We start from the raw sequence: 21,882 nt of genomic DNA on the forward strand, positions 1-21,882 counted from the left end.
TGGTGAGATTGAGCCCTGTGTAGGGCCTCAGGTCAGTCTCCATGTTCATCAGGGAGTCTGTTTGAGATTCTCTCCCTCTCCCTCTGCCCCCTCTTCTGGCTCGTGCTCTCTTTCTCTAAAATAAATAAAGAAAATCTTAAAAAAAAAAAAAATTAGCTAGGAAATTTAAGGAGAATAGAAATAAAAAAAATCCCAAAGAGGTAGATCTTGCCTAAATACAACAACAGCCCTGGACCAGAAATCAAAGGGTTCCAAGTCTCCATCAAACACATCCTAGCAGTGAGTTTCTTCATCTCTAAAATAACTGCCAAATCCACCTACAGGATATTTCTGGGGGGCTTATGAGTTAACATAAGCTTTGTGACCACCAGTGTGGAATGTATAATACAGAAACGAAGAACACAAAGCATTAAAAAAAATGCAAGTTGTAACCCCCCACCCCCCGAGGGGAATTAATACTGGCTGTCCCCAAAGACTTCATTAGCTATTTGGAAGATGTCGTTGTGTATTTATCTTTAAATTGCTTACTAATCATCTCAAGCAAAAGCTCACAGCAATATTACGAGAGCCAATTACTTAGCATGTCACACTCAGTAGCCCCCCCTCAAAATACCAGCAAACGCTCTCTGAGATAAATAACCATACATGCACTTGGGATTTAATTTTTACTGTGAGAGGAAAATGGTGTTGCTTTGAAATATATGCTGGCTGGGTTTTTTCTTTTTTTTCTCTCCCACTCAGAGGCATATTCAAGGACGAGTTAGTGAAATTGAAATTGAGGAAAGGTCAATGAGGGAGAATGCCATTTGAATTTGAGGAGATGGGTGGTAATTCTTAATTGAGTGCTGCTCTTCAGTGGGCTCTCATATTTTCACTTCAGGAGGCTTTATGTTGGTTACGGAGTCCATGAAGGGCACTGCTCAAGACATGCGGGCTCCATGGCCACCTGCCTTGCTAGATTAATGGGGTCGCTCTGAGAAATCATGGCCTGCAGGAAACATTTTTAACCAGTGCTGTCAGAGGGAATCATTCTGTGTTTACCTTCCAGGATTTCAGCACAGGTTCTCTCCCAAGATGGAACACAAGATTTTATAAATGGTGATCGCTCGCAAAACGTTCTGGAAGACTCTCCTCTGAACTAAGTCCACCATACTGAATAACTATTTCAGTGGTTGGCATGATACCATCTCAGTGAAGGGGCAGTAATTAAATATAAGTTGAGCATTGGAAAATAAAACAAGATTTTTAAGCACAGTCAAGGAATGGGTTATTTATGACCAGGTATACAGGTTTTTTAGGTAGAGTTCCCTATTTACACAAGTTGGTCTATTTTGTCCTTCAGGTTTTCATTACTTAAAGAAGGAAAGACGTATAAAGTAGGAAAGTCCTCAGCTTTATTAATGCAAACATATTTTTTATTAAAGAATGAATGCATTTATGCTAAAGAATAGTTTACATGTGTTTGTAGAGCAGCAAGCAATATCTCCAAGAGGCGAGTTCTTCTCAATACGACTCCATGCTTATTCTACATGCCTTAAAACTGGACCCACACACGGGGGCACATGTACACACACACAAACACATACACGGACACGCAGATACACAGACCAAAACGCCGACACCAGTATTCTCTGGATTGGATGAGCTCTCATTTAAGGCTTCTGTAAGGTGCCCCGGTGCCCCTAACATTCCCGGGATTAGAAACAGACTTGAATCAAGGAGCAGCATGACCTGGAAAACTGGCCATCTGCTCCTGGCCTTAAATGTATGTATTTGAATCAAAACTTTCAATTTCATTCAGTGTTGACTCTGTGTTTCTCATATCTAAAGATCCATGACACTGAGAAATCTCAGGCTCTCTTTGTGAGAATATCTCAATAGAAACAGTGAACAACCGACAACTCTTGAGCCTAAGCGATCACCAATTTTAAGATGACGAGGTCAGGTTTCCCTTTAGATTAAGGTGGACACCGTTTCTCTAGACAAGCCGGGTGTATAGAACACATTCCCTATTCGAGTGCAGTGTTGAGTGATCGGGGCAAGGCTCCCTTGGTGATGCCCAATCAGATCTGAAGCTTGCCATGAAGGATTCATCAGACAGGACCATCAACTAAATAGGCTACCAGAAATCCGAATTGATCAAAGGACAGCCTACATGGAGTTTGCTCACTTACTGATCATCTATTCCCTTTTCCCAGGGTTTCTCTGGTTGTGGTGGTCGTTTTAAACTCCTACTTTTGATTGTTTATCTGCTTGGGTATTTTCTTCCCTTTTTGCGTCCTGCGGTGTATGCTGAGAATCCATCCCCTAGGGACGTTGGCTGGGTTGGAAGGGGGAAGACGGTGGATGAGGAGGGATGAGGAAAGCAGCTATTAGTAGTCGCAAGTATTCTAAGAAAATAGATGAAGTGAATACAATAAGGGGGTACTACTTGATATATTTATGTAAATAAAAGCATTATCTTTAACTGTGAATTAACTGCCGACTATCAGGTTGTTAGTTGTAAAGCTCAATAAAGGCTGTGCTGATTTGCTTACTGAGGAGAAAATCTGAGACATGCCAGGGAGAGGGGCTCTCAGGATGAGCCTGAGGTGTTTCTCTAGCTCTGCGGCCCCTGTGCCTGCACCCCCCAACCCCCCATCACGACTAGGGACCCTACAGGTGCATCTAACATTCTTGTTGGATTTCATAAGGCAAATTGGAACGGGCCATCAAACAACAGCCGCAGCGTATTTGCCTGAGAGTGGTGATAACTGGCATGGAGGTCTCCTACAGGGAGGCATTGGGAAATGAGGTGGGGGGAGAAAAAGAAGAGAGTCTAGAACTTTCCTCCCCATCTGCCCACCCACCCTCCTCACAGTCACAGCAGCAGCAGGTTTCAATGTAATGTAATTACTTTAATGATACATTTCTTTAGATTTAGAATTGCTCTTCTGAATTTAAAAAGCTTGGTGGGCCAATCGTTTGGCAGTCTTTTCTTCCCAAATTTGAATCATTGCTTATTCATCTATCATCTTGAATTCCTTGACCAATGCTGCCTTGCTGAAGTGTCCTTAGTTCCTTCAGCCATCATCGGATTCCAATTCCTGGGAAACTTCTTCCGATGAGCTGTTCCTATGGATCCGACCATCGCTCTTCATACTGTGGAAAGTCTTCTTGAAGGCCTCCATCATGGCGTGGGCCAGCTTCTTGGCCTCGAGCTTGCTCTCACACTCTACAGCGTGGCAGTCCATCTGGTAGGACAGGTCATCGTTTATCTCCCTGTAAACCCAGGCGAAGATGTTGGGGCTCACGTTGTGGTCGGCGGTGCAGTAGGCGATGCGCGCCACCTGGAAGGTATCCATGTGCACCGTGGCTTCACCTTTGTGGTCAAGGTGATGGAGCCACACTTGGAATGGTCGGATTTCCAGAAGGGCATTGGCTGGAAAGACATCTTCTCGGGCTAGCGTGTGCTTCTTCCAGAGCTCGATGACTGGCTTTTCTGTGCAGCCCGACAGAAACTGCATGCCTGTGGTGGGGACTTTACCCAGATAGGTAACCTGCAGAGGGAAGAGAGGAAGAAAAAGCCAAAGGTCAATATTAGGCTCTCCGTTCCTGTTGTTCACCCAGATGTTCTCAGACAGTCACACGTCACTCTGAGCGGGTGGAGAGACATCTTTCCAGCTCCCTTAAAAACAAATAAATAAATAAATAAAAATCTGTCATCAGAATTTCTACTTTACTTCCTTACAAGTCGGCCTCTTGGCAAAGGTGTTACAATGCCTTAAGTACAGTTGGATTTTTAAAAAATCTAATTTCTAGAGACCCACTCTCCCTCCTCCTACCCCCTTTTAAAATTTAAATTAGAGTAACAGTATGATCTTTTTACATAATTTGGCATTTCTTTAAAATCATAAAGCTGTTTTTGAAGTTTATTTTCAACCAAACACAAGCAGAATTTAATGGCAGGAAGAAGTCAGAAGGATGCCGCATCTGAGAAAGGAAATCTTTATTAAACTTGTCTCCTTATCTCTTTACAATTCTCTCAGTGTTTGATTTCACTTAAGCTACTTGCTTCTAGCAAATGCCAAGGACACAAAGACTGTTCTATATTCATTATGGCTTAAAACATGATTGTTTCCCCTGCCACCACCAGCAAGATAATTTTTTAAATAGAGCAATGTTCAGTTGTTTTTCAACCTAAACAAGTTTTGAACTGATGGGCATCTGGTTATAGAGATAATAATTGAAAGATTCACAGATGGGTTAAGACTGGAATGCTGGCTTATCAAATAGCTAGATTAGACGGGCAGTACGAAAACAAAGGCAAATAATTCCAAGTGATTCAAATAGTGACTTTTAATTTTTTTTTTAAGATTTTATTGATTTGAGAGAGGGAGAGCACACATGTGCATGAGAAGCAGCGAGAGGAAGAGGCAGAGGGAGAAGCAGACTCCCTACTAATCAGGGAGCCGCATGCAGGGCTGAATCCCAGTGGATCCCAGTGACCCAGGATCATGACCTGAGCCTAAGGCAGTTGCTTCACCCACTGAGCCACCCAGGTGCTCCTCAAGTAGTGTCTTTTAAAACACTTATTATCATCAAATCCATCCAAGGGATTTTTGTTCTTTCTCTTTCTCTTTTTTTTCATTCATCAAAATGCATGAGATGGCTACCTTTGGACCACCGGCACTCTGGAAACACATAAAACTGAAGAAATCATTTAAGAAATAACATGAAATAGCATATAATTAAGTTCAAAATTAATGACACAGATGTAAATTCTGTCAGTTTGAGGAACACAAGATCGGAAAATGGTCCATGGAAATGATGAGAAAGGAGATTTGGGTACAATGATTCCAATCAATGTCTGTGCTTAGTGGGGCTATAGAGGCCACATACAAAAAAAAAATGCAGAACATAGAAGCGGAGTACTAAGGACAATTGCATTTTTTCATGCTTTGTTTCTCTCTTAAGCAAGAGTTAATTGGACAGTCCCCTTAAAAATATAACTTCTTCATAAAGAGGCACAGGGCGGGATCCCTGGGTGGCGCAGCGGTTTAGCACCTGCTAAAGGCCTGGGGCGCGATCCTGGAGACCCAGGATCGAATCCCACATCGGGCTCCCGGTGCATGGAGCCTGCTTCTCCCTCTGCCTGTGTCTCTGCCTCTCTCTCTCTCTCTCTCTCTCTCTCTCTCTCTGTGTGACTATCATAAAAAAAAATTAAAAAATAGAAGTGTCACATAGTGACAAAAAAAAAAGAGGCACAGGGCTTGCTGCACAGGCCAGGAACAGTTGTCAGGAAGCTATTGTGCACACTGGCAAAGTGCGGGGGCGGGGGCGGGGGGATGGAGAGGTCCAAAGCCCATAGGAAGGAGATGATTGGTATTTGTTGGCAGCACAGTCTTTGAAGCAGGCAAAGTGGAGACGTATATCCTTGTTCCACAGTTCACAAGGTGGGTGATTCTGGGCAAACCACGAACCCTCTACTAGAACGTAAGGCAGACCATGAAACAGGCAGGCAAGGGACACAAGCAAAGTACCCCAAGGATTCAGAGGAGGGAGAGATGGAGCTAAGCCGATGGAAGAGAGCCACTGGATTCCAAGACATGGGGTCTCAAAAGCCAGGTAGGAGAAGCACGTGAAGGTAGTGAGAGAAGGCGGGAACCGAAGAGGAAGGGGCTGAGTGGGGAAAGCCCTACTCCCCGCAACTTGGGCAAACAGGCCACTGTGGCCTGACCAGACATTAGGCAGGGGCATGGGACAGCCTGGAAAGGAGACGAGAGGCACCTGCCACTGCATGAAAGCAGGCTGAACTTCAGAAGACGGCCCTGCATGCGGTCTAGAGAGGAGGCACATCCCTGCTCGGGAGGGAATGCCACTGCAGCTCTAGAGTCCCGCAGGTGCCTGGATGTGACCGAGGCCGTGAACCTGGAAGGCCTGCCTGATGCCAGGAAGAACAGACGGGAAGGGCTGGGCAGTGGTAGCAGAATCAGGGAGCGCAGCCAGGAGGCAAGAGGGCCCGGGTGGGAGTGGGGGTTGTGGAGATCAGGGGACAGGACAGACAGAGCCCGATGGGGACGCAGTCACAGAGCCAGGAGCGACAACACGTGGCAGGAGACTGAAGGGGGACACGACATGGACAGACAAGCAAGTGCCTGGCCTTCAGAGGAGGGCCACTGGCTGGATAGCTCCTGTCGCTCTGGGGTGGAGAAAATGTACAACCAAGAGTTCTTGATTTACATACTTGCTGCAAATGTGCTTTCTGTATGTGGCACTTTATGATACCTTTATTCTTTTCTTTAAACAGCTTTATTACTTTTTTATTGAGGTGAAATTCACATCACATCACATTTTAAAGCACGTGATTCAGTGGCATTTAGTAGTCAAAGGTCATGCAACTACCAGCTCTGTCTAGTTCCAAAATATTTTCAGCCCCCCCAAGGGTGACAGGGTACCCACGAAGTCATCACTCACCCTTGTCCCCTCCCCCCAGTCCCAGGTGAGCTCCAAATGGCTGTCTGCTCCTATGGATTTCCTATTCTGGATCTTCACAGAATATGTCACCCTTTGTCCCTGGCTTCTTTCACTGAGCATGATATTTTCCAGGTTTGGCCAAGTGGTACCATGTAGCATTCCCTTCTAGGACATCTTTACTTTGGGAAATTCAAAAGAAAATGGGGAAACTAGTTTCAGTGCTTGAAGTAAAAGTGCAATCGTTCTTACTGTCTGCTGCAACTAGAAATAACTACATTTATATTTGATAGCAAGAGCCTGCAGAGGAAGGAAATCTCAATTTGCTCTAAGCTCACACACACACACACACACACACACTCACTCACTATTTAAAAAAGTTATACAGCCAGTGTCTTCTATCATGACATAAAGGAATGAGCTTGAAGAGCTTTATTAGACATTGTAGGTAATTCACTCCCACCAATAATTTCATAGTAGTAAATATGTGTAACACAGAGGAATGTATCCTTCTCATAAATATTTATGACTTGAAAACTGAAGATTTTAAGGTAAATAAAATTTTATTTTGGAAGTGCGCTTGAGAGAAAGGTGGGGCAGAGATGAGGAGCCCAAAGAACTTAATAATAACAAGAGCTACTTTTAATATGCAGACATATATTAAAACAATTTTGGAGCTCTGAGGTGGAACACAGGATACAGATGTAACCTCTTGGTATTAAAATTATTTTGATGGTAATCGTCATTTAGTGGCCCAGTTTCACCAGGGTCACCTGGATAGCACACTGCACATCAAGCATGAGGTTCTAAGTCGCCACGTATACATAACATGGCCAAATGAAGCCACATAAAGTACTACATAATAAGTAGTACCTAATGTCTGTGTCACACTTTAGACAAAAGGCACTTGGTGTCTACTGGCTTCGTTGACAAACCTGTGGTCAGTGCATCAGGAAGGAATATGATTACTATTAGTCCATTTTCAAAGATAAGAACCCTAGGTCAGGTGGTGGCATCCAGACATAGACTCTATCCTGCAAGGTGCCGGGCTTTCAGGAACATTCTGATGATTTGTGAAGATGACTGGATGGAAAAGACACCTTAAAAAGATATCTGTTGAATTCCTGAGCCACTCTGCCACCATTAGATGAGAGCTGTTTCCCTTTGAGTTCACTTACTAGCCTCTTGTTCTTTTTCCCCATCTTTTGACTGTAAGAGAGCTTTTGGATTTCTGCGAGCACCTGAGATGCAGTGGCTCTTCCCAAAGAATGGACAGTGTTCTTTTAAGGGGTGCTTTTGTAATGACACTCTTTTCCATGCCATTAGGGGCCTAGGCATTTCTTTACAATTTTATTCTTGGTTTATAATTGCAGAAAGTAAGACTCAGAAACCTTCTAAAATTTCCAGGTAAAATGGAGCACAAATAACAAAATTCTTTATCTACATATATAAAAGTCATTTATATACATATATAATGTCTATAATATATATTTTCTGAAACTCGAGAAAATATAATCTACTTAAAATGAAATAAAAGAAAACTGTTTAATCTCAAGAACTACAGACTCCAAAAGATTTCTGTGGAAAGAGAACCATTAACGTGTTCTGCCAATACTAATCCTGAATATTCCATTCGATTCATCTTGCAAAGTATTATTCAGCCTGCAGAGGGAGGAGAGCTAAGAACAGATTAGGGGATGAGTACTCTCCACTGTGACATGGATGAGGGCCCAGAAGCACACCAAATGCTCACTGGGGCTTCCATAATTTATGTTTGCTCTTGATTAGGATCTACCATGGAGACTACAGAGGCTGCGGTGGACAGACAAGCCCTTTCTAGAAGCACAAAATTAGCAAACATGCACCTGACATGCCAGAAAATGGCGGCCTGTCTAGATAAGCAGCTCCAGTCCTACTACTCAATAGTACCAGGGTCTGCTCACCTAAGGCCTTGGTAAGGCTCTTGGCTGAGTCTCCTCTTCAATTAAATCAGCTAACCCTGTCCAAACCCTTCCAAACAGTCTCCTTAGTGAAATGCTCTCTGATTCATACAGAACATAGTCAACATAGCACATGACCTATAAGGTCTAACTGATGTCACTGGGTGAACCTTGGGAGGTCAATGAAAGCCTCTGTTTTGTCACCTTTGCAGAGTTGATGATGTCAGAAACCTAAGAGATTACATAAATACAAAGAAACAATGCTAAACTGGAAATACTTAAAGATACATGGAAAAAGAATTATGTAGATGAACTTCCCTAAAAATGGGGTGTAAAATGATGATATGATATACCAAAACAGCTTCCCCTCAGAGTGACCCATTTAAATCAGCCTTGTTACCAACCATAATGGCCCGTGTTCCGGAATCCTGATTTTGAGCACTTTCCCCTCATAAGTCAACTATTTATACCTGCCTGTGGATTTGCTAACCTTCCCGTAAGTTCTCCAGAGTCCATACTGTTGACTCTAAGTCACTAGAAAACAATAACAACAAAAACAACTATTCAGACTTTAATACCAAAATATTAATTTCTCTCTAAATTTTTATATATAATTTAATAGAAATATACCTATGGCTCTGTTTTCTCAAGGGAAAACTTAAAGTAAAAACTCAAAAAAAAAAAATCAATTGTCTCAGAATACCAAAGCTTCGTTATGCCCTGCACTCAGCACGTCCTCTATGGATGACATGAGGCCACAAGGTCCATGTGTGTCAATAAACAGAAACCTCCAAATACAGCGTGTTATCTCTGTATCCTTCTATGGCAGCGCTGTGGCAGGGATGTACTCTCTGTATAGAGAGAGATCGCTTCTTGCCACATCTTCCTTGTGTGGGAGACTTTCTTTCCCACCCCTCTGTGGGCACTTCTTCCCTAGGAGTAAAGACACAGGACTCAATGTGCAAGGCAGCTTCAGGAAGTTTTGCCTCCAACATCGCTGTACACTGATGTCAGGTTTTGGTCAAGGAGAATCTTGTTCTCCTGCCCGTCTATGAAAGAGGTGAATGTTTTCTAGATGAATAAGTCCCTTCTGAGCCTCATCCTTAAGAGCTGCAGCCTTTCAGAGCCACAGAGTAGAAGAGAAACATCGAGTCACTAAACTGGTCACTAAATGTCCAAAATGGTAGACAGATTTTTTTTAAAAGTTATCACCTCCCAGGGTGTAGGAACAAAGGGACTTGGGAGATGACAGGAAGAGTCTTCGGGGGTGGGGAGTAAGAACCAGTCAAAAATATGCAGTAAATACTAACATCTTTTCTATGGTTGCAGAAATAGGCACTGGGCAAGAAACTTATGAAGAATGAATCATTTAGAGAGAAATAAACAAGCAGAGCAAAAAAAAAAAAAATGAAAGTTTTTCCTCATGTGTCATTCAATGGCATAAACTGATGCCTCCGACACAGACGTTTGCAATGTGTGTGAATGGGCTTTGCCCAATCCCGACTGAAAAAATTATTTGAGAACATTCACAGCGTGTGAAAATACATAGAAGCCATGGAGTGGAGGGGCCTGCCAGAGCGTCTGTAGCATTACCAGTGTCAGTCAGGAGAGACTAGTGTCCTCAGAAGCTCTCCTTCCCACCCATGACTTTTCCAACAGCTCAGCCAGCTCTCCATTCATGAATCACCATTCTTTCTTCATCTGTGGCAAAACAAACCCTGGTTGCCTGACATGGATCCTTCTGGCCAAGCCAGCACCCTTCCTCCCTCCTGGTGGCCAGGCAACATTTCATTCTGGCCTTTCTGAAAACTCCTTGTTTAGGACCCTGACCCATCTCATCCTAGCCTGGACAGTGGGATGGAGTGGATGATCACAGAAGAATCCAAGTACCTGGCTTCCCGAGTATCTTGGACTCTCCAAGCTGGACAAACCCAGCTTCCCAACCACATGGGAAGGTTTACTGTGAGGTTTACTGTGAGGTTTCTACGGGATGGCATATCCAGATCAAAGCTTCTCCAGAAGCTTTTCTTGGGATATAAAAATCCTTGGTGTTCTTTCATTTTCTGTAGGAGACTTCCTGTTCTCTGCTGAACTAACATGACATGAACTCAAGAAGGAGAATATCTGACTGGGAATGTTAATAGCCTTTGGGTTACAAGGCAGATTAAAAAAAAAAAAAAAAAAGAAGAGCCAACCTTGAGCCAACAGCAGAGTCAAGCTCTTCTCTGAAATTAATTCTACTGCACTTTGTGGAAAAAGGGGACAGAACAGTGAGATTCACAATCCCAGCTTGAATTGTCTCCTTCCTTGCTGGCCACAGAGAAGCAAGCAACCACTAGATACTCTGAAGAGTGGGGATGGATCCACATGCCAAATACCTAACAATTCCCAATGCAAAGACAGACATAATGCTAATTACTGACCTTGAACTTGTATTACATGTTGTAAGCCATGAAGAAGGTATTGAAGCATAAATGATCTCACTACTCACAGTGAGATCTATGAAGTCATTATGGAAAAAAATAAAGTAATAAGCTTTGGGCTGGAAAATTGACATTTTTTTGAAAATTAAATTTCTTTCTTGCACATTCATTTAATAAGTATTTATTGAGAACCTTCTAGGAACTAGGCATATTAGTGAATAGAATCAGTACAATTCTCTGCCCTCTTGGGGATTACATTCCCAGTACACAGATGAAGGTTACAGAACTCAATAGACATGCGCAAGGCTAGCCTTAGTGAGAAGAACACACACATGCCTCTGTGAGCATTTTCAATGAATCTGGAAAACTTCTCTTGGGTTCAAAAAGGTCTTTCATGCAGCACAATGGGGACAAAAAAAAATCCCCATTTAGAGTCCATTCCTTGGATTAAGCTGTGTCCCATGAAGGCTCATTAGTCTTTATATTGACTGTGGTTAGGGTTCCTGAGATGTTGCTGTACTAGAAGATCAGGCAGGAGAGGGACTTTGGAAGAGCATCAAGGGAGAAGGGAAGGTGAGTAGGAGCTAGAAGATAGGCAGGTGGAAGACCCAGGGTAGACTCTGCCTCCCAAACAAAATGGCCTGGCAACTAGAACGCCATCGGTGACTTTATTTGCCCCCATGACTGGATAAAAGGGGTTCCTGGCCTCACTTAACATCTGTGTCTTCACTCTCAGGATGTTCTACACACAACAAACCAATTTCCCTTTATTGAATTATTGGAGTAAAATGATGAGCTGTTTTAGGCTTCCCAGCATCTATTCTACTTTTCTTTGATTTCTCCTTTCTTTATGTTGGAGATCCAAATAGCAAGTGTCCCCAGTGTTTAAACTCAAAGTATTGATAATTATATTGCAATAAATTCCTGCTGGTTCAAAGGTAAATCATCAACATTCTCAGTTTTCAGTGCTAAATGGGGCCATTCATACCTGCCTAATTCTACACCTTTGTTGCAGAGATGATGATTCTGATAATTGGTCCTAATTCATACAGCTGGTCCCTACAAGAGAAAAACGTGGGACACAGTTCTTCTACCCCAAGGACAAGGTTCTTCTCAGTACCCCAATCTTTGAAAAGGATTTCAAAGGCCTTTGAAAAGGCCCTTTCTCTCTCTCTCTTTCTTCTTTTCTTTCTCTTCTCTTCTCTTCTCTTCTCTTCTCTTCTCTTCTCTTCTCTTCTCTCTCTTCTCTTCTCTCTTCTCTTTTCTCTTTATCTTCTCTCTCTCTCTCTCTCTTTTTCTTTCTTTCATTCTTATGTCATCTACTTTCTCTCTGGCCACTTCTTCAAGTGTCTGCACTGAGACCCGGTCAGGAACATGGAAAGGTGACAGATAGATTTGTTTAACTCTGCCAGGGCTTGTTTAATATTCTAAAAGGAATTTGGAATCAGTTAAACTGTCTTTAACCTGAGACGTGTTTGCATAGCTCAGGGATTTAAATGATGATGCTAGTATCAATAATTGGAGCAAGGAGACAAAAATGCATACTTAATATTCAGATATCATATTCCTAAAGAATTTTAAAAGGGGGCTTTACAAAGCAAACAATCCTTATTTTAAAGAACAATTCCAAAGAGCAAATATTAAGCATGTGCTGTGTTGGCTCTAGCCTTGCCCTTGTGGGTGGTGTACCAACAAGCCAGACAACATGTGATGTGAATTGCTCTGGGAGCCACACGCAGGGTAATAAACAGGGCCTTACAAAGCCCTCAACAAAGACATGAGAGCCTTGAAAGGCCAGCCTGAGGAAGCCTGGGCTCAGCTCTGAGCAGACCTGGGAATCCCTTCTGGTTACCCTCCAGGCTCATCGTAAGGGTAACCAGAAGGGACTTCTGTGGGTCATCCCTAAGAAGCCCAGATCCTGCATCAAAACTAGGATGATTTTCTTCTCCAAAGTGAATCTTGGATACCACTCAGGGGCCTGCCTTTTGGCAGACCTCTTCAGGAGTAGACCCAACTGTCCTTTGGCTAGACAGGGATGAGGACCAATTGTTGCCATTTGCCTTAAAGCTGTGCTTTGAAGTCTTTGCCTTATATCTGTTTGGCCATGCATAGTTGGCTGACCCAGATGTAGAGGATGAGCCCAGTGGCCTAAGGTAAGCCTGTCTCAAACACTGCATTTTTATTATCCCCAAAGGCGATGGTGATGACCTGGAAAGGCTCACAGACCTACTCTTTTAATTTTTTTTCTTAACAGTAGCAACAATCCTGGCAGTAGAAAGCAGATATTCCAAAGTGCATATCTTCTGCTGTGCATTTAGGCATGTTCTTTGTTAGGGATATTTACTTATTTTGGTAACTTTCCTAAGGTCATAAATATTAAGAATATTTTTTCATTGTTTACTAATCATTTTCAAGTATTTTTATGTGTTATGTTGACAGAATCTATAAAAATATTAATAGAAATTTTATGTGGAGATATGTTTCCCTTTTATTATGTAAATGTACATCATGGGGCAGGGAAAGCGAATTTCCTAAAGCCCAATATCAAAAACATAATTAAGTACTATTTTTGCACTCTAATAAAGAGATGAACATTGCTTCAGCTGTTAAATACAGCTTCTGTCTCACGATTAGGTGTTTAAGTGATAGATTTGTTTCTCTTATTCATGTAACTTCATTCCAATGATATAGAGAGATTTGAGATGCTGTGCCCCATCTTGTGCTTATGAAGCAGTTCCAATGTGCAATTTGTCCTGTCAATTGGCTCTTGGATGTGTGAAGTTGGAAATATCGTCATTGTCACTGTCAAAGACAGAAGCGATTTATCTGGAAGGCACTGAAGTGTGCCCCTGAAGACAAAGTCACTTAATAAAAGTGACACCACATTGAAACCTACATCCTCTCAATGGGCCCCTTCTGGCGAGCTGGCTCAAGGATGGTCGAACCTGGCATTGTTTCACTGAGTGGCACAAGTGCAATTTATTTCATGACAAGTCTGATATCTCCCCTTCTGCTTTCTATTCAGTGGGGTATACTGGAGAGGGACAGACATTCAGCAGAGCTCTCTAGGCCCCAAAATGTTCACAATGAGAAAATTCTCTAAATGATAAATCAATACTGAGCACATTGCTTGAGAGTTATCCTGACAAATGGATTCAAGGGATAAGCACGGTGGCAGGTGAAAAATGTCACCAATTTTCGTCCTTGTAGCACTTTATCAATTCATTTTCCTTAGTGCACAATTCATTAGAAATGGACCAGAGAAGGCATTAAACATTTAGAAAGAATCATATCGAGACACTTGGTTGGAGGTCATAAAATCAACACACCAATCTATGGGCTGCAAGTCTAGAGCTCTTAATCAAAGGCCAGTGAAGGCTGGAAACAAGAGAGGTATACTGAAGCTAACTAAAGATGAAATTACTATGTATTCCAGAGAAATGACCACTTATGTTCAGACAAATACCTCTACGTGAATGTTCATGGAAGCTTTATTGGTGATAGCCCAAAAATGGAATCCATCCAGATGTCTCTCAATAGGCAAATGGTTTAGTCAAATGGTGACAGAGCTATCCCATGGAATGAACTGTTGACACCTGGAACAACCAGATGGATTTCCAGGGAATTCTGCTGGGTGAAAACAATCCCCAAAAGTGACACCCTGTATGATTCCATTTGTATAGCACTTCAGAGAAGGGAACAGATAGATTGGTGTTGCTGGAGTGAGGGGTGGAGTGTGGGTGGGAGACAGGAGGGTGCCGTTAAAGATGAGCAACATGAGGACTCACTGTTGTGAGGAACATGTTTAGAATCTTCCCTATGGGGCTGAAAATATGCCTATACTGGTGCAAAAGTTTCACAGAACTAAATACACACATGCATCATGAGTTCAAGTAAAACTTGGCAAATTAAGATGGGTGGCATAGATGATTGTGGCATTACACGACAGTTTTGCAAAGTGTTACCACTGGAGAAAAGTGGATAAAGTGTTGGGGAACTCTCTGGGTTATTTCTTAACAACTGCATGTGAATCAATGATCCCAATAGAAATATTAATTTAAAAAGTCAGCTCATCCATCTTATTAAGAGTTGTTTTTCTAATAAAGCTATCTCTTATTTATAATTATTTATCAAAATTTATAATACAATTATGCTGTTCTGATCAATGCATATGCATATTAATTGTACAGATAACTCAAAGAAGATATTTAAATTTAAAGACATATGGTCAAAGAAAATAATTTTTGAAAATGTCCATTGTTTACATATTTTCCTTGCAGATAAAATACGACAGGATGGGAAATAAATGATTAAACAACATTCTGAAATCCATTCTCTCCCTTTATGGGGGAAAGGTAGAGTGATCCTAGAAGAGAAAGAAATGCTCTGGTTTCATCTCCTTGTCAGCTTGTTAATGACAGACTTTGTGCCATTTGCTAGCAGGCAAGTCCTTATCTATAGAATGCTCTTTGCAGGGTATATCTATTTGCCAAGAATTGGTCGTAGTAAACAAACCTGAAATCTGTAGAGCTACAGCACGTGGCTTCCAGGAAAAGGACTCTTAAGCTACATAACTAAGTATAAAATGGAAATGCTTCAAGGTTTAAAAGGTTCTCCTCTGCATAACCATATACAATATTAGGTATCTCCTGTGTTCTCTGGGCTAGACCACTTATGGTACAGCAAGAAGGAACTGAAAGAGCCTCACTGATGGTCCTAGATCTCACCTTGTTTTGCTTGTGCCAACTGTTTCCTTGAAATTATTAGTAAAGTTTGGCACTGGATGAAATTTCTGATCTGAAAATCCAATTCTCTGTGTAATCTCATGGGTGGTCAATAGCCTTTCAAACAGACACTGATATTATTTTAGGATGACATATGGTGGGGTTTCAGGGGCTGCAGGAGAGGATAGAAGGACTGACTAGGAAGGGAAAGAAATACTGTAGAATTTATGATTGTTAGGAAGGAAAAGAAATGCTGTAGAATTTACGATCATTAAAGAATTACTTACTATTGTAAGTAATACTGTTGTGAACATGGGGGTATGGATATCTTTTCCAGTTAGTGTTTTTTTGTTTTGTTTTGTTTTGTTTTGGTGTTTTTCCAGGGGTGGAATTGCTGGATTATATGGTAGTTCTCTTCTTCTTCCTTCTTTCTTCTTTCTTCTTCTTCTTCTTCTTCTTTTTTTTTTATTTTTTTTATTTTAAGTAGGCTCCACACCCAGCATGGAGCCCAGTGTGGGGCTTGAACTCATGACCTTGAGATCAAGAGTCAGGCACTTAACTGACTGAGCCACCCAGGTGCCCCATGGTAGTACTATTTTTAATTTTGGGGGATCCCCCATTCTGTATTCCATACTGTGGCTTACCAATTTACAATTCCATCAACAGTGCATAAGGGTTTTCTTTTCTTCATATTCATGCCAGCACTTATTGTCTCTTATCTTCTTGATGATGGCCATTTTAATAGGCATGAGGCGGTATCTCATTGTGGTTTAATTTACATTTCCTTAATGATTAGTGATGTGGGCATCTTTCATATATTATCTCTTGGCTTTTTGTATATCTTCTTTGGGGAAATGCCTATTCAAGACCTTTGCCCATTTTTTAATTGTTGTTATTGTTTTTACTACTGAGATACATGAGTTCTTATATATTTTGGATATTAACGCCCTAGATGGTTATGCAAATGCTATGTGGTTTGACATTTTTCCCCATTTCATAGATTGCCTTTTGATGTTATTTTTATTTTATTTTTTTGCTGTGCAGAAACTTTTTAGTTTGGTAAAGTCCCACTTGCTTATTTTTTATTTCATTGCTTGCCTTTTAGGTGTCATATCCAAACATCATTGCCAAGACCCAATAGCCAGGACATGGAAACAACCTAAGTGTCCATTGGTTGATGATTGCCTAAAGAAGTTGTGATATATATTTATAATTATTCAGCCATAAAAAAACTGAGGAAGTCTTACCATTTACAACAACATGAATGGATCTGGAAGACATCATGCTAAGTGAAATAAGTCAAACAGAGAAAGACAGATACTGTATGCTCTCATTTATATGTGATATCTAAAACAAAACAAAACAAACGAAAAACTCCCAAACCCCCAAAAAACAAAAAACAAAACAAAACAACCCTCACAAACAAAAAGATCAGATTTGTGGTTACCAGAGGCAGGGGTGAGAGTGAGGGGAATGTGAAGGATGGTGGTCAGAAAGTACGAACTTCCAGTTATAATTAAGTGCTAGACATGTAACGTACAACAGGATGACTATAGCTAACATTCATTGCCCTATGGTATACAGGAGGGTTGTTAAGAGAGTAAATCCTGTAAGTTCTCATCACAAGGAGAAAATTCTCTTTTCCTTTTTCTTTTTATTGTATCTATGTGAGAAGCTGAGTGCCAGCTATACTTACTGTGGTACTCATTTCACAATATATGTAAATCAAACTATTAGGCTGAATGCCTTAAACTTATATAATGATGTACGCCAATTCTTTCTCAATAAAACTGGAAAAAAAACAATGTCTGGCATACAAGAACACTAGCATAAATTGAAAGAAAAAAAAAGAATGTATGTTCATGATATTTTTTTAAAGAGATGCTAGTTTGGTGCATAGGTTATCCTGACTACATTTAAAGAGCCATGTAGCAATTTTATTGAAAATTGCAGTATTTTAGGGGTGCCTGGGTGGCTCAGTCAGTTGAGATCTGCCTTAGGTTCAGGTCATAACCCCAGGGTCCTGGGATCCAGTCCCACATCGAGCTCCCTGCTCAGTCTGTTTGTCCCTTTCCCTCTGCCCTGCCCCCCTTTTTGTTCTCTCTCTCTCTCTCTCTAAAAAATAAAATCTTTTAAAAAATGAAAAAATAAAATTACAGTATTTTAAATATAATAGAAATTATATCCTTTGCAACTGTTTAAATGTACAATGGAAATATTCACTATATAACTTAAAAATATATAGTCAACAAGAATACCGATATTTTTGTAGAAAACTGAATGAAACCCCTAGAATATGTCTTACCTCACTGTTACTTAAAAGATCTACTCATCACTAGAGAAATGTTAATTAAAACTACACTGAGATGCCTTTCTCACTTACCAGACTGGTAAAAAATAAGTATGGCACACATTGCGTTCACAAGGCTATGGAGAAACAGACCCTCTTATGTACTGAAGACTGGGGTACCAACTGACACAAACTTTTTGGAAGGGAATTGATAATACAAAACAAAACTACACAAGATCAATGAATACCTGGCTCAGTGCTAATTTAAGTAGAAAAAGATATTTTTTATAGCATATAGTTGAGTAAACAATCTTGAAGGTTAAATTTAGTTTTTAGATACATTCAACCAAGGACCTGTTTTTGATCAGCATCACCTCTTCCTGCTTATTGGATCAATCTATTTTGGTGATAGGTGACAAATACTATTCTAATTGTCCTGGACCACATGTGTGTGTGTGTGTGTGTGTGTGTGTGTGTGTGAAATAACACCTTTGATAATCGATCTGTAAATCTGTAATCACTCAAGAGCTTTCCTTATTTACCTTCTATTTCCAAACAGAATCCAGTGCAAGATGTGAAAGTAATTTTTAATGACTTACCCCATCATGTTTTTATATTGTGAGTTAAAAGTCACCTTGGAACCTAACTTTCTAGCTATTAAACTATTCAACTCCGCTCAGGGAAATATTGTGACTGATAAAACTACTACTATTCACCTCCATAGTAGAGTTATCACATTGAAAAAAAGCCCTCAAGATTTCTCCTACTCGATTTCTTTGTGAGAAAGAAGAGTGATACCAAATATTTAGAAATAGAGGAACAAGTACTTACAGAGGCTTATGTTGTAGCTTTGAAGAGAGTCTGGTTAAAGTCATTGCTAATGAGTGTATTCTTATGAGAAGAAAAAAGAAAGAAGTTTCTCTTTCAGTGTTGGGAAAATAAGAATAAGGAACATAGCAGACTCACAGGAATCTTTTGAGATTAATGACCGTTTCAACAAGTACAATTATTTTTAGTAAGAGTGCACTTGCACTGAAGCAAAGGTTTCAAATCTTGATGGATTAAGGAAAAGCAACAAGCTCTTCTGTTATTTTTCAAGAAGTACCTGCTCGGCAGCCAGAAGAGTCTTATTTTCAGCCACAGTTGAGTAATACTAGCTAGCAGTGCAAAGTGTACGATCACTGCCCAGTAGACAGACTCCAAATTGCTTCTCTTTGGTTAGCTCAGCAGAGGCAAAGAACCATGGGGACCAACAGCCCAGGTAAGCAGAAAACTCAACAAGGAACTCGAGGAGGAGACCTGTGAATGTCACCAGAAGGAAAGTCTGTGTGGCCAGCAAGGGAAGAATAAGGAAAACATCTACTCTATATCCTTTGAATTGGGTCTGATTTTCTAGGATCCAGAAACCTCATACACGTACAGCAGAGATACAAATAGCATGATTTCCAGATCCAAGCCAGGAAAGTAGATCTTTTTTTTTAAGAAGAATTTTATTTACATTGTTTTAGGAGATGTCTCTTTATATAACATGCATAAGTTCCCCGTAAATGCACCAGATTTCCCATATGGGTCTTTGTATATTGACTTTTTTTTGAGCTCTCCCAACATTCTTCTAATGAGCTTCGATGTGTTTCCATGTTCTTACATACATACATCCTATTGGATCTGTTTTTCTGGAGAACTCTGAGTAATGTAAGTGGGATCCACCACCTCATCTCTACTATCTCCCCCTTTTCCAGCCTACACCCCATCAACTGTCTTCCTCACTATCCCCTCTCCTTTTGTTAGGTAGCCCAAATGTTCCTCAATTATAGCCACCTCTCAACCACTGTAATTGTGAGACTATACGAAATCAAAGTTGTAAAGTCTTTGAAGGGCAGTAGACTAAGAAAGCCAGACTTGATTTTTCTTCAACACTGAGTTGTCCTTGGGGAAACAGTGATGATGAGTATTTGTGTTCATCACTTCCAGAGGGGAAAGGTCATTTTAGCCTCACATAGAAAGTGAACTTGCTCAAACTGTGGGGAGTTTAGAGCAGAGAGGACCTGCCTTCAGGACACCCTGGCTTCTCACCTCTGTAGACTCCATCCACAGATGGCCTCACTTTGCCCAAGTGCTTTGGGTTTCTTGCAAGTTCCCTGCATTTTGTCTTGCATAAAAATATCTGGGAATTCACAGTAACAGCCTATGTTAGAGGCTAGATCCCCAGAATACAAGTACAGGTGCCATGTTAACAGCATATGGCACACTGCGTGAGCCCCAGAGTAAAAGAATAAAAATCAGTTAACCCTCCTTAACCTTCAACTTTTTAATGGCATGATAACATACTCATCATTGCCATTTTCCTAGTCTTAAAATTCAAGCTATTTTCATGTAAGGAGTTTATTTCCTTTTTGATGTTGGTCTATTTGTAATGGTGCATGAATGACAACAATGTAATAGTAATAGTCATAATATCAATTCATAAAACGAATGACTGGTATCCTGAGAAAATAAAGACATCAAGGAAACCTGAAATATAGCCAACCTGATGTTTAAAGTTATTTTATTATTATTATTTTTTTAAATATTTATTTTATTTATTTATGATAGTCACAGAGAGAGAGAGGCACAGAGACACAGGCAGAGGGAGAAGCAGGCTCCATGCACCGGGAGCCCAATGTGGGATTCGATCCCGGATCTCCAGGATCGTGCCCTGGGCCAAAGGCAGGCACCAAACCGCTGCGCCACCCAGGGATCCCTATTTTATTATTTTAAGAAGATTTTATTCATTTATTTGAGAAAGAGAAAGAGAGAATGAGCAGGGAGAGGGGCAGTGGGAGAGGGAGAAGCAGACTCTCTGCTGAGTAGGAAGCCCAGTGTGAGGCTCGATCCCAGGACCCTGGGATCATGACCTCAGCTGAAGGCAGACACTTAACCGACTGAGCCATCCAGGCGTCCCTCAAAGATGTCTTAAAATTAAAATTCCTCACTGATTGGCTAAAAGGAACAGGAATAGGCTGGTGGTAGTTTTAGTTTGTTTAGGGCTGTCCCACTTTGTTCAAGGCTTCTCTACCATCAGGCCTTTGTTACCTCAGTTGGCTTGAGGTCTTATTTTGTTTGGTCATTCTTTTTCACAAAACTGTGAATGTGCTCAGAAGGTAACCAGTGGGCATGTGTATTCCCAGAGATGCCATGCAAGAAACAAGCAGGTGGGGACCAGAGTTTGGAGTAGAAATGAGATGAAAAGAAAACCTTCCCTTTCGAGCTCCAGCTATGATGAGGAGTTTCCAGAATCTGGAAGGACATTTCCATTAATAGTAAGCATCTCCAGCCCAGGCCGAGATGCCTGCCCTGCTTGCCCTGCACTTTCCTTCTTGGATTGGCTCTTCTCGGCCATCTCCCATGGCCTTCTGTCAGTCACAGACTCTGTCTCAGGTTAAGGGCAGCAAATCTTTGCATTGTCACTGAACGTTCCTTGTTCCTTGAATTTGTGCAGTCACAGAATTGGCAGGTGAGCCTCCTTCTGTGACAGCAAGGCCTCTATTGCCTGCCTCAAGTGCCGATGGCCCAAATTAAACTTGACATTGCCTGTCTCTGTCCACAGTTGTTCTCCTCTGCCTGGTGACAATTCAATCCAGGGGTTAAAAGAGAAAATGGCCCTTGGAGCTTCTCACTGATTCCATCAAAGAACCCACTCACCCTACCAGTAGCCACACTGCGGCAGGGCAATATATTCCTTCCATTGAACAAATAGGTTCAGTTAAAAAGATCAACAGGCTGGGAAGGAGACCACAATTTTTCACCAGTCAAACCTTAGTCTTAATACACAGACACACACACTCCCCCAACTTCCTGAAATCCCTTCCTAGCAAAGTTTGTTGAGTGTCAATGCTAAGAGAAAGGTTAGCATCTCCAAATTAGAAATGTGTGATGTGTGTGTGTGCATGCATGTGTGCGTGTGCAAGTGAAAGAGGGAGAGAAATGAAAATGCACTTTGTGGCATGAGGAAACATGCCCCAGCTCTTCTTCTCATAGAGGTACATAGTGGGAAAATTAATAGGCCTGGTGAA

General features: G+C 41.2%; 1 protein-coding gene across 5 annotated transcripts in view; it reads right to left on the minus strand.

Annotated features, from left to right (window-relative positions):
• Window positions 1-1,372: 1,372 nt before the first annotated feature.
• Window positions 1,373-21,882, minus strand: part of PID1 (phosphotyrosine interaction domain containing 1) — a 225,796-nt gene continuing 205,286 nt past the window's right edge. For all 5 annotated transcript variants that reach the window (XM_025463327.3, XM_025463328.3, XM_025463326.3 and 2 more), the window contains one exon: window positions 1,373-3,539. In XM_025463327.3, coding sequence (XP_025319112.1) covers window positions 3,063-3,539 — 477 coding nt within the window. In that variant the 3' untranslated portion in view covers window positions 1,373-3,062. The remainder of the gene's footprint in view (window positions 3,540-21,882) is intronic.

Source organism: Canis lupus, chromosome 25 (assembly GCF_003254725.2).
Source record: "Canis lupus dingo isolate Sandy chromosome 25, ASM325472v2, whole genome shotgun sequence".
Lineage (NCBI taxonomy): Eukaryota > Metazoa > Chordata > Mammalia > Carnivora > Canidae > Canis > Canis lupus.